The 13878-nt window shown below is 45.8% G+C and overlaps 1 protein-coding gene across 1 annotated transcript in view; it reads right to left on the reverse strand.

Annotated features, from left to right (window-relative positions):
• PAPPA2 (pappalysin 2) overlaps positions 1–13878 on the reverse strand; it is an 86868-nt gene that overhangs the window by 56863 nt on the left and 16127 nt on the right. Inside the window, exon 3 of the mRNA XM_061345637.1 lies at positions 4771–4916. Coding sequence (XP_061201621.1) covers positions 4771–4916 — 146 coding nt within the window. The remainder of the gene's footprint in view (positions 1–4770; positions 4917–13878) is intronic.

A 13878-nucleotide genomic window follows, 5' to 3' on the forward strand; every position in this document is an offset into this window, starting at 1 on the left:
AGGGGTCTTCAGAGACGCCCTGAGAAATTCTCTCAGGCACAACAGAGTTGCAAAAGGGTGAAGGAAAAAAAACCCCAACAGAGTGACATCTTCTATGAAGCATCCTCTGTGTGTGGCTCATAGAAGGGCTGAGAAATACCACTGACCTGTCAAGTAGCACTGTTTCCTAGCTAAAAAATAATGTTTATTGTTCTTGTTCCCCACAGCATGGATTTTATGCTCAGGGCAGCTTGGCTTGAGGCTAAAGATGGGTCACAAAGTAGCCGCATTCCCTTTCTCCTCAGTTGTAAAACACCAGAGCAGAGAACCTTGCAGCCCATTAGCCAGCTCTTGAGCCTTCATTTGACTGGAGATGGGCCACAAAGAGGTACAGAGGTTGAAAAATCCATTTGGGAGCTTCATGTTGTATCCTGTCAATCATTAGGTTTTTGCAAGCCTCTCAATTACCACAGTGGTAAACACAAGGTAGCAAAGGGCACTCCATTGATGGAGAACCCAGTGGGCACATAAAAAAAGGCTGCTCCTCATTTTAATCAAAACAGGGTGTAAGAGAACAGAAAGAAAAGGCATGTCTGCAGCCAAACACAAGCCTGAGCAAGGCAGGGGGTGCCTGCCCAAAGATCTGAGAGGAGGAATGCTCATGCAGAAAGAAAACAGTGTTCATAAACAAATAAATGAGATGTGAAAACCCCACACACATCCTGTGGCACTAACCACAAGGAACAGGTCTGAGCACGAGGGGTACAGGAGGCCCTGTGACCAAGCAGCCCTCCTCCCAGCAGAAACCCAAAGTTCTTCCCATGCAGGGAAATAAATGGGATTCCAGCACAGGGAGGGAGAAAACTGTCACAGGGGAGCAATGCCAAGGCTGGGATACCCTGTCCCTCCTCTCTGCTGGCTTTCCCTATCCCATTCCTCCCACACACTCCACAAGGACAATCATATTTGTAATACTTTTTTGTTTTACAGCTAATTGGATGGCAGGATTAGAAACAGCATGAGAACTCTGCCTTCCTTCCAGAACATCTCTGTCACTCCTTTCCCTGTCCCCACATCTGCCTGATGAGCTGGGAGAGCTCCCAGCTTTGGACCAGGAAGTTGTATTTCCCCTCTGCAGGATCCTGGCTGTGAAGACAAGATATGGAAGTCTTTGTAACATCCCAACAAGACCAGTCTCCCCTCTTCCTCCTGTGCAGATCAGGCTTTTCTCCTCACCTCTGCCTCCTCCTGCCCTGGGAGATGGGGTAAATTTGGCTTCAAGCAAACTCTCCCTCTCTTGCCTAAGGACCAGCCCAAGGAGACTTCCAAGGTCAGCATTTACACAACCAAGCTAAAAACTTCTATGTCATGCCCCTTTGACATCAAGGAGGTCCAGCACTCCAAGGCAGGTGAATCAGAGTCTTCTTTGAATTTGCCCACTCAACCAAGTCCAGGCAGCTTGAAAGCTTCATGTCTGGCCTCTTCTTCCCCTTCCAGACCAGACCTACCAGCTACAGCTGGTAATGTCCCCAAGGCCAAGCCCCAGTTCTGCTCAAAAAACAAGAGATGCCCAATCCATCAGTACCATGAATGATTAACACTGGTGTGGACTGCACTTCACCTTCACCCATCCCTTGGAAGCTCTCAGTCCCAGCACATTGCCCTGCTTCTAGCCATGATCAACAGCAATACTGAAGGACTTCAGTTCAATCTAGACCCCAAGAAGCTAACCTGTTCCTGGGTTAGGGCTGTTACAGAGGATGTATGCTCAAACAAGCACAGGAGATCTTTAAACAGCAAACCACAGAGCTGAACCTGTATCACAGGGCCAGTCTTCCCCAAACACTGAGTCACAGCAATTAATGGAACAAACACATGACAGTTAGTCAGACAGGAAGATGGCGATTGCTTAAGGTACCTTTGATGGAACGGCTGGCCCTCCTTCAGGATCCACTGACCTCAGCCAGATATATGAGCTGGCCTCAGCTTATATAACTACAGAAAGTATTTATAACATCAAATATTCACAATTCCCTTGCCTTTCAACCATGTTTAAGCAAATACAGTTCACATGCAGCTACACATGAAGTTTAAAGCATCTGCATTATTACAGGGTTTTTGAGGCAAGGCTTTCCACTGTGGAAAGGTAAGGTTTTTATAGGACACGAGTTCTTCGACTCCTTGTGTTTTGTAGTTAAAAAGATTTACTTCTAAGTTCTCAGAAAATTCATTCCAGACTCCAAGTAAGAACTTTGAATTTGAGAGTGATTATGGTGGAAAGACTGAGACAGACGGTATGGTTAAGAGGGAGTGGTGCAAACAGACCTGAGACCTTCTACCTCTGGCTGCAAGTTGCCCCTGTCTAGGAGCTCCACAGCAGCTGAAATACTGCCTACAGAAGTATCATAGACCAGTTTACCCTCTTCAACTCAGTATGTTAACCCTTGTACTTCAATAAATGTAGTTGCTGTTGGTTGGTATCACTACTGGTCTAAAATGGGAAAACAACCCTAAACTTTCAGAAGGGCTGCCTGAAATTCAAATTTACTCAGGAGAGCAATCTGGAGGAGAGCAATAGATCTGTAAATCATCAGCATAAGAATGGTCACTTAATTCTGGTAGCCCAAAACAAGCATAGGTGAAGAGAAGGGGATGAAAAACAAAGTTCACTGAACACTTCCAAAAGGTGAAGACATCAACAGGAAGATGAGGAGGACTCTCTTGAAAGACACACTCAGAGGTCAACAAAGAATGGTTTTGAAGGTGTTCAAAGTCCAGATGGCAGGTTAGAAAAACATCTAGAGGAGAATTTGTGGAGAACAGTTTGGAAACAGTATGCTTATTGGGCTTTTAGATGAGAGGGTCTGTACGTGCATAGGAAAAATCAGCTTGGCATTTCTGCTCCATGGGACTAAATAGTGGCATAAGGAGAGCAGGGCCTACATGCTGACCTTAATATTTTAAGGTCAGGACAGACCGGATATTAGCAAGGGTCAGCACAAGTGAAGGAGTATGTCTTCTTGGAGAGACAGACCCTTCCCATGTAAAGATCTGTCTTCACCCTAGTCACTGTAGATCCTAAAAGCTCAGGATTTTTTCCTCAAACTACTATTCACTCCTCCCAAGGTCTTCCTTGCTCTTTCCTCACTGCTTTACCTTCACATCTCAGATTCTCCCGTAGCCTCTGTTGAGAGATTTTGTCAAAAGCCATGTATTCATGACTGCTCAGACCCAAGTTTCTTCTGTGCTGGAAAATAATATGCATTGTGCATGCTACAAAACAGTCGGGTGGACACTACTGTTTATAGAGAACAGAGTCCACCACCCACCCTCCCAAGTTCTATAAATCTAAAACCAAGGACAGTTTTGAACAAACACCTTCAGTCTGCCAGAGCCTCAAAGAGGTTCGCATCCAGCTTCATACTTAACAGCTCTGGCACCAGAACCAAGACAACACCCCTTCTCCCCTGAACCTCCATGGTAAAACCCTGATCCAGCATTTCCAAATGGTGCCACCTCTTGTGTTGCTTATTGGGCACAAAGACTGAGACTGGACCTAAATGTAATCTTTTGATGAAACCAGTCACCCTGATTACCCCTCTGTACAACTGCCTGCAAACCTTTGGAAAGGGCCTGAAAAGAAAACGCATGGATGAAGCACTGGCTGTAGTAAGATGATTGCCAAGCTGAGCCTTGGAAGTGCTTTCTGGGAGCTGAAGGAATAAATTTCATGGAGATCTGCCTTCCTCAACAAGCAACTGCAGCAATATGCTATTGAAAAAACAGTTCTGAAACTTGCTGAGGGAAACTGGCAAAAAAGAACTTAGAAACAGGTCTTCAAAACTTTGAAGGTTTGACCATCACCCACTTGTAAAAGCAGAAGGTCTAGGTCTTTTGTGCAGGTGTCAGGAGTAATTATTTCCAGTTACTTACTGAGAAACACTTTAGATGTTTTGACTGCAAAGTATAAAAGGCTTTGCCGGAAAACTCTGACATTGAAGAGGTGTAGGGAGAAGCAGGAAAAAGAAACAGCAGAAATAGGAGAAAACACACAGTATGTTTGCATTCTAGTGAAGCTGTTGCCCTTTTGACTGCTGTGTAGCCTGCCAGGGCTGATGCCCTTGAGGGTCTGCCTTGAATTCACTGAAGTCAAGAACCTTGCCTCCAGCAGGCAGTAAGCCAAGTTATAAAAACATGGTTTAATTTCAGTCATCCTCACATTTGCAGCTGGATTCAGAAGCTGCCACTGCTCACTGCCTGGTCAGGTTTGGAGTTGTTCATATCTGGAGTATCTGGAGTCTCAGCTCTGAAATCACCTGCACTTCTGGTTTATCTGTTTGTCATTACATGGTACAAAGGGAACTTCACCATTTCCAGAACCCTGTAAGACAGACCTGGAAGGTCCCAGAAGAAGTCAAACATGGAAGGTCCCAGAGAAGTCAGTTATGAGTCTAAACCCCAATCCAGAGCCTGCTCTGATAGTGAACCTGTAGTTCTCCCCAAGGTCTCTATCCCACTGTCTCACTGCCTTCAACATTAAAAGTTTCTCATAACAATCTGGAAGCTGCTTGTCAGGGTGTAACCCCACCACTTTATCCACATGAGCACAGGAAACAGGCAACTGCTTTTCTTATAGCAACAACTGTTGCTACACCAAAAGCCTGTTTATCGTGACTTTTTTGTTAAGTATCCTCAGTGTTCAGCCAAATCATGGCTGCCTTTTTGCCAAGTCAACCAAGAGGGAAAAATGCCAACAACCCTGAGATCCCACGAGTGGGACAGCTCACTTACCCAGGTGACTAAGGGCCTCTTTATCCCATGGCCAAGTGGCAGCACCAGCCAACTCTTCCCTCACCGAACTGGCAAAGTAAACGTTGAGGAAGTGGGTGCTGTTCAACTGCAGTGCCTCCTTCAGCTCCTTCACACTCATGTATGCCCTGCAAGGACAAGGGAGAGGATACAGTCAACATAGACCTCAATGGACCAAAAAAGGAAAAGCAGGAGCCACCTGTAGATAACCTGAAAAGGGTGCAGCAGACCTGGAGATCTCATCATCAACTCTCTGAAATCAGCCACATTTGTTAAAGCATGGCAAAATTCAGCAAGTTTCAACGGGATGTCCCATGACACTACTAATTCTGCTCTCTAAGGTGCAAGCTCTGTCAGTGAGTGATCTGGGTGGGAGGAAGTCATGCAAATCTGAAAAAGTTTTGCTAATTACAGTAGATTTGTTGATGAATTCTACTCTTACAGAAGGTTTTCCAACAACAGGGACAGAAGAAACCTCAGAGAACAGGTAACAGGACACAAAAAAATGGGGGGAGAAACAACGGGGTAAGAAAAGAAATGCAGAGGCCAGTCCTGCAAGGAGAAAGAAAAAGTGTAATTTGAAGGGTAGGAGTGGAAGTAAGTTTTTCTCAAGGTGTGAGGAAACAGAAAGGAATCGAGAACTGCAGCTGGTTCCAACAAGGGTTTTTCAGGGATTGTCCCTGGTACAGGTCAGGGCAGGAATGTACAAACCTTATTCTTGGAAAAATAAAGTGTTTGCCACCTAAGGCCAAGAAGTCTCTTCTCCAGCTTCTGTAGCCTGATTTCCTCTACTCTATTCTCTTCCCCAGGATGAATATACTGGAAGTGGCAGTGCATGGTAAGAACAAGGGGTCCCTGCAAAGCACAGCCACATAACACACCAAGAAACACGCTACCTCACTCCCATCCCTGATTATTATATAAGGAGAGCATGAGCAAAAGGAATCTCAGAATTTGCTCGAAGAAATTTCTCTTCCACCTCTGTTCAAAACAGACCTTGGAGAAAAGTGCTGCCTGGGTCCAGCCAGCACTGAGCCAACAGCAGGGCTTTCTTCACATGTATCTATCTGTCTCTCTGCACATGATCTGAATCTTTTTTGACAGGAGATCTGGGATGTCTGCAGGAGCCAGGGCAGGGAAGCACGGGAGCTCCCAAAATAAGCTTAGCGGGGAGAGGAGGACATCGCTGAAGACAAATCCATCAAAGGGCATGTTTAGTGAAGAAAGCCATCTGACAACACTGCTGACTGTCTCTCCTCCCATCTCCAGAGCTGAAAATAAAGAGGTGCAGGAGCAGTAAAATAATACTGGAACAAGGATATCCAAAACATCCATTTCTAAAGGGCACAGGAAGGTAACAGCTGGGGGAGGTATATAGGCAACAGACATTGCAGCAGTGCAGTAACACCCATGGGTGTCTGAATGTCCAAAAAATGATCCTCACAGTGTGGTATGTCTCTCAGCACTTGGAGGAAAAATATGTAACCCAGCAGTCAGGAAATTTAAGTTTCATTCTGCCCTCTGCATGGCTCTTTCTGCACAGTTCAGAGGTCTATATTGCATTCACCCGTACATCAACAATCCCAGTGTTGATCTTTAGGGAGTTCATGTCCTCAGCTGTGTAAAATGATCAGGATCTAACTTAATGATAATAATAATTCCAATAATAATAGCAGTAGGGCCTTGAGTTGCACTGCAAATGACAGATACTCTTTTACATCGAGTACTAGCATTTCCACCATCAGTGCCATTAACCTCATGGACTGAGATATGATTAGGTCAGGTAGCCCTAGAAGACATTGTCTTCAAGTCTTCAGAATCTAAGGACCCTGACCTGTGGTTTGTGAAGCCATTAATTGAATAGATTCTAAGAAGGGAAAAAACTCATGGAAAGGCTTCAAATACATCACTGTGGAATGATGATGGAAATGCACCATTGTGGAAATATGTCATAAGAATGACTAAACCTGCAGCATAAGGCCAACAGCAACAGTAAGGTGGTGGAAAGCATTTCATTTGTTCCCATGCTTCCAGGAGCAATTGGCATCTTTAAGCTGCACAATGCGATCATTTCTTTATGCTGGATTTGCCGTAAAGGTACAGCAGCTATATTTGAACAAGAAGCTTCTGTATAAGTGGTGTCCATTAGTTCATTCCTTAACACATTGAATTATAGAAGGAAAGACAAAAGAACTGAGCACGGGCTAAGGGGAAAAATGGCGTATTCTCATCTGAGATGTGAAGTGAGATGTGCGAATAGAGTGTTTGAGATGGCAGGATATGCAGTCAAGTTATTATACCAACCAATTTGTTTAGAAAGAGAGAGGTTGCTACAGCAAATGGAAAAGAAGGAGGAAAAAGTGGAAAAACTCCAGAAGTAGACTACAGGAGGATGGCATGTGGAGCCGAGCTTGGTAACCCAAGGCCACTTCTCTAGATATGAAACAGCAGAGACTTCCAGAAGCCATTGCTGACTTGGAAGATTTAAGATAATCAGGATCTGCTGACTATCTCTGCTCTACTGGTCAGACCCAGTAGGCCATCCTGAGCTGGAGACATCTCACCCACCTTCCCAGGGAACAAAGCAGCTCTGAAACCCCAGTTACTTTAGAAAATCTTGGCTGGACGATATGGCAGCATTTAATGGCAAGATGAGATGACCAGCTTGTCTTCACCAAGCCTTGAGATCTCCCACCACAGAGCAGCATTCCCAGAACACTTTCCCCAGCCACATCAGCTTGCGGAGAGAAAACTCTCCCAACCGGAAACTACAAATTAGGAGAACATGATCTCTTCTCTGTGATGTCTCGCCTGAGCATCCCAGACACGCGCCACACTGACGCCATCCCTTCAACCCAACCAAGACGGGAGCAGGCCGGGAGGAATAGATAGGGAAAAGAATAAACAAACCTGAAGAACATACTTGTGGTATGACGCAGAAGGAAGAGAAGCAAAAATTTCATAGAAATAGAGCATAAAGAGGGGGAAGGGGGGAAGCACCAGAGCTGCTTGGGGGACACAAACTTAAAAATAACATTGATTCCTGACCTATGATATCTTGGAAAAATAGCCCCGAGTCCTTCTAGGCTATCCAAATTCCAAGAGCTGACGTCAGCCCTATTCAGAGGGATATTCCCGACGCCCCTCTTCTGGAGACATGATGTTTTTCTGGCTGTCGCCTGCCATTCCCTTGACACTAGCAACATTTTTTGTCAACCCTTAATTATAAATAACTCTAATTTCCTCCATTGAGAGATCTGGAAGGTTCAGGGCTGTGTCAAGGGAAGAGGGAGCAGTTCCAGCACTGGCATACTCAGATGAGTTGGATGGACAAGAACAGGGAAGGACCCCAATTTCATCCACTATGGCATGGAAAACATAAATATCCTGCTGGTGTCCCCAAAGTCATGAGCAAGGCCAAAACAGCTCTAGAATGGGCAACTCCAGTTCTTCTCACTCCACATTTCCCACTGGCATCCTTAGCTTAGACAGGGAACACGCAACTGGCGTCTTCGCCTGTTGCTTACTGCCAAGGTTATGCTCTCCCTCTTCTTTAGCGCTTCTGTGATTTTCCCCAGGGGGAAGGCAAAGCAGCCTTTGGACTCCACAAACAGCCTAAATGACAGCCCTCTCCTCTGCTCCCCAAATAGCTTTCCAATGCCTACAAGACCAGAGTATTCCAAGCTAGATGGTATTTACAACAGGGTGGGCACTGCATTCCAACACAGAAACACAAGGAAAGACAGGACACATGAAGGTACAGCTATCAGCTGTACCAAACCCAAAGGATAGAGCAAAGGATAGAAGAGAGACAGAGAAGGGCCATCAGGTCATCAGGTTTCCCAGATTCAAAGCGAAAGTTCTTTCAGTAGCATCCAAAACTCATTGTGAGCAGGTAGCTGCATAGCAATACCACCTTGAGCTGGGGAGTATTTGCATCCCTGGGAGAGTGGAGCTTTCAAGAAGAGCATATTCAGCAGCAGAGAGAGATAAGGGACAGAAGAGCTATGGACTACCATTATTAGAAATGAGCATGGGCATGTACACCATGTGAAATGATGGCATTTGAGGGAATGAGATCAGATATGATGGCCTCCCTCACAACAGGTGCTCACCCAGGACACTGCTGACTTAAACTTCTTCGGAATGACACTAGCTGACAATCTGACTGAGGCAGACTTAGGCACAACACTGCATATTGTTTTACATGTGAGACTCATGGTTGGCAGAAGGCAAGGTGGAAGAAGCAGCACAGTGGAGCCACACTGACACTTGTGTGGTCCTCATGCTAGGTCAGGAGCACATGTCTCTGTGTGGGACAAAATGATGTGCTGTCATTGTGTGGCATTTCATGCTGTAGAAAAAAGGAAAGGAAGATGAAGTTCAGCAGCTTCAGTGACTGTCACCATAGAACAGTGGAATCAGAGACTCATCTGTGGATAAGGAGGATCTCCACAAGTCATCTACTCTGACCCCTTGTTCAAAATAGTTCTAACTAAGTAACACTGTTCGAGGAAACATCCAGCCTGAACAGCTACAAGGACAGAGGTTTTCCAACTTCTCTTAGCAACCTATTCTAGTATTTAACCATACTCATGGTCAAAAATAGAAAATTCCTAATGTCTAAACCAAATTTCCCACATTCCAAATTGTGACTCTTGCTTCCTGTCCTCTGCCATCTTGGAGTCCTGCTTCATCTCCTCTCTGTCACCCCATCAAATCAAAGGGGAAAATCACCAAATGACTGTAAGCTTTGCATGGAAAAACTATTACTGCAGTAGACCATACCACACTAAGATCTAAAAACCCAAAGCTCCTTTTCGAGCAGCTGAAAAATCATGCTACATCCATGATCCCAGGCCTCCCTGGAGAACCCTCACAACTGTTTATCATGCTTTTCCCTCTGCAATTTTGTCTTAACTCATGGGGGAGAGAGCATCTTTCTACTCATGGCTGCAGGTCAGGCTCTGGGCTACCTTGGCCAAACGAGAAGACTTGACATGCTTTGGAGAGACAGAACTGTTGCTGCTTTTCCAGGCAGCAATTTCTGCCTCAACAACAGGACCACTGCTAGGGGGCAGGTGGGAGAGAGGAGAGGATCTGCTAATCTACAGGGCAGAGGAATTGACAATCAAGCTGTAACACAAGCCTGATGTGATTTAAGGTGGGAGGAGCAAGAGTGGCACATTTTAGTGACAGCCATATTCATCCTGGGGCCATGAAAGTGGCCATTACTACTGAAAGGTAAATGATGGAACTTACAAATGAAAAGCAAGGCCACCATGTACCCCATGCAGTACCATAAATCAAAATTAATTCTCTGGGTACTGCAAAGGATGCAGTGTGTAATGCCACAGGAATTCCATTGCAATTCAAAAATAGGAGTCTTTTCCCTGTAGACATTTCAGAGGGGAAGTGGGAGTGGGGTTGGGTGGAAGCTGTCCAAGTGCCCTCCATGGACAGCTGGAAAATACTTGAGACCAAGCCAGCTCCAGCTAACCATACAGTCTAATGAAGTCACAAGGGATTCCTGGTTCTGCTTTCATGTCCTTTAACCACCAAAATTCCTCTTTCTACTCCCCCCATGTAGGGAGGCTCCCCTTTTACCCAAACCTCTTCTTGACAAACAAGGAATCCCTAAGACTTCCCAGGAACTAGCACGAGCCTGCCAATAATGTTTTTGGTGTGTGGACAACACATTCACCCACGCTGCAAAGGGTTAACACAACATGCAGCAACCTTGCTTCTGAGGCAGCAGACACAAGTCCAGGAGCCACAACTTACTCCATGAAGACAGATACTGAATCAAGTGGCATGGATATTTTTTGGAAAGCAAACTCTCCAAGCTCTTCGTATCATCAGTGAAGAGATGCTTCTCCAGACAGTAAGTCAAAGTGGACATCTTCCAGTTCACCATACCAAAGGACTCGTCTCCATGGTGACTCTGTAGAGGGGGGTTGTCTAAAGGGATAATCCTCCAGGCTCAGGCTTTCTGCTTGCATACATGAATCTTCCTTGCTAGAATTTGTGAACTCTCACCTTCCCTGAAATTTCTGGTGTTGATGCAGTTGGGGGGTGATGTTATTTTAGACAAATGCTAAAGTCCTTCTGCGTTTGTTAAGACTACTTGTATCCCCATGACCATGGTCTAGGAGCTCCGGCTCCAGTACAGCACTACGCTGGTATGCAACAAACATCATTGCCAGCATCATGACAACTTGACAAGGCAGCAACATCCAAATGACTCTCATCTGGACAGGCGTTGGTAACACAGCCAGATACAAAACACATGCAAGAGGTGAAGGAAAGGCTGAGGAGCAGCCAGACATTCCCCTAGGATCACAGAAGACAAAACACTGCTGGAATAATACCCTCTGTAGTCCTCAAGAGTCTCTCACCAGCTTCATTGTGTGTTGGGCTCCAGCCAAAGAGAATCTGGGTACACAAAGGATGAAGGCATCACACATCTCTTGGATATGCCTGGAAAAACCCAACCCTGAGGCACTGATAGCGTGAGTAGAAGAACCACCTAGGAAGCAGCCATCAGTGGCAGCACCGCTCAAGAGACAGTATAAAATTTGCATGAGCGGCTGAGTATCAAGATGCCAAAGAGGACAACAGTCCTATGAGTTCCATCTCTTGAGCTGCTTCTCACCCAGAGGCTAACTGCAGAGATCGCCTACAGTCCCACCATATTCACACCTCCACAGACTGCTTTAGGGTCCAACACAGCACCAGATGCCCAAAAGGGCTTCCTTCCCAGGGCAGAGAAACAAGGACCTCTTAATCTTCCCAGCAGCTTTCCCCATACAACCTTAGAGGTGTAACACACCTGTATAATTTAACATGGAAAACCTTGTGCCACCAAAAAAAGGCTCACAAATTCAGCATTTCCTACAGCACTTCAGCCCTAAAGCATCTTGGTTCTGCCAAAGCCTGTACACACTTGAAAGTTAATACAAAATAAGCCAAATGCTTCCCACAGGAAGCCAGCTTTGAGCTTCTGCTAGCACTACTGATTTACCCCATGAACCTTTCTTTTTATGCCCTCAGGGAGGACAAATCCATGCACGTCCCATAAACTTCCTGGCTTATGTGACAATTCTTGTGTTGCTTAAGCATAATGGGCCATCAACTTTCCCCTGGGATAAATTTGTCCTGGCTATCTGCTTTTTAGTGCTCTACATCTTGGGGGAGTTGATAGCATTTGGGGGTTATTTTAATGGGAGTTGGTAGCCATGATCAATTGTAAAAGCTCTATTTCCAAGGAAATGGGTATTTAATAGATCTTTGAAAATGTTGGTTATTGACCCAATGGCCTTAATGGCTTAAAAACAGTCTGATTGTAGCATGTAAGAGTAAATGCATATGATTTTCAAATGCATACTGGAATAGGTAGTAAAAACCCTTTTAAACTGCAGGGCCCTGGTCAATAGGGAGTTTCCATTTGCTTGTTTGTCCTTTTTATTTCTATCAGAGTGAATCATGGCCATCTCTTCCTCAGAGAGGCTTACCATTTCCTCGTGGGTGAGATCATCTTAAAACACGCGACCCATCTGAGACCCCATCAAGGTACAGGGACACCTTTCATTAGACTAGGTGGCAGTGCAGAGTCCAGCTTTCAGAATGCTGCCAGGAGCAGAGGACACATGGAACGTTTCTCATCCTCCATGGGTGATGCAGCCCCAGTGCTCCCAGGGAAGCCCCTTGGGAGCTGAAGAGCCCCATGTGCCTCAGTATCCTGGGTTTAAACTGAACTTACAGGCTCCCAACTAACAATCATAGAGTGAAATTCTGAGGAAGAAATCTTGGTTTATGTGGGGTTAACACATACCAAAAACTTCAACAGGAGTGAACTACAAATGAATGCCATTCTGGAAGCAACGAACAGAGTAAACCCTGATATTTATTTCATGGTGCCTGCAAGCACTGACTCACACACGCAGCCAACCAAGGCACATATTTAGGGTTAGCAACCCCAGCAGCTCTCTAAGGTCTACAAAGGCTTAGCACAGGCTGCAGTTATTCCCCATCTTTGCTCATCATGGGGGCAGCTCCCCTCTCCTGGCTGCCATTTTCATAAGCCTGCAGGAACACAGTTGCCCAAGATTTTAATCTGTTTGAAACCAGCCTGTGGGTTCAGCCATTGCAAAGAGGAGATCCCAGCCATGCATGTGCAGGACAGCTAGACTGGGTATACATCACCCCCATAGAATAAGAAAAAAACAAGGACCTGAAAACTCCCAAATTTCAAAGGGACATCTGTCCTTCTGCTCCCTTCTACCTTCCCCTTCAAAAACCGCACAAAGAAGAAATTAGAGAGTTCAGAGCCATGGCCCATTGCTTCTCCTCATCAGTGGAATAAGCAAAGGAGACAAATATTGCAGGTCATTGCCTGTGTGCATCCCAGTAAGGTGTCTCCTACTGCCATCCTAAGTACATCCATAACACAGTATCCCACCTGCTTGCAGCAACACTCACCTCCACCACCTGAACCCCAAGAACATTTAGAGCGAGGTGTCCCTGCCCATGGCAGGAGGGTTGGAACTTGATGATCTTAAGGTCCTTTCCAACCCTAACTATTCTATGATTCTGTGATTCTATAATATGCAAGGAAGGAGAAACACTGCTGGCCAAGTGCAGACTCTGGGTGCAAACCCCAGGGCTTGTGCATGCCTGGGTGATAGGACCCTGCTGGCTTTGGCTTTGCACGTGCTCCCAGCACTGATCTCCTGACTCATGGCAGGCATGAAGGATGCTCAGACCATCACAGTGGTCTCTGAAAACACATCATCATTCCCCTAGAGCAGGTGCCTGGCCATCTGCGAGAGCTAACAGTGTACCTAGCAAGTAAGGAAGCTACTGCACATCTATGGGGGCTGTAAGCAGGACATGGGAGCTTTCATCATGAGACATCATCCCTGAAAACAGGGGAACAGTAGTGCCTGGGGGAGTTCATCAGAAAAATTCAGAAGAAACAGAGCTAAAGATCCAGTTCTGAACCATTTAGGGGAAGGAAAGGAGCCCTAACAGGGAGAAAGGCAGTGAAGCAGCAGCTTGGGGACGGAGGGGAGCCCAGCATCGCTCTGG

Source organism: Neopsephotus bourkii, unplaced genomic scaffold (assembly GCF_033783945.1).
Source record: "Neopsephotus bourkii isolate Nb327-2 ecotype Australia unplaced genomic scaffold, CSIRO-AGI_Nbou_v1 NB_234, whole genome shotgun sequence".
Classification (NCBI taxonomy): domain Eukaryota; kingdom Metazoa; phylum Chordata; class Aves; order Psittaciformes; family Psittacidae; genus Neopsephotus; species Neopsephotus bourkii.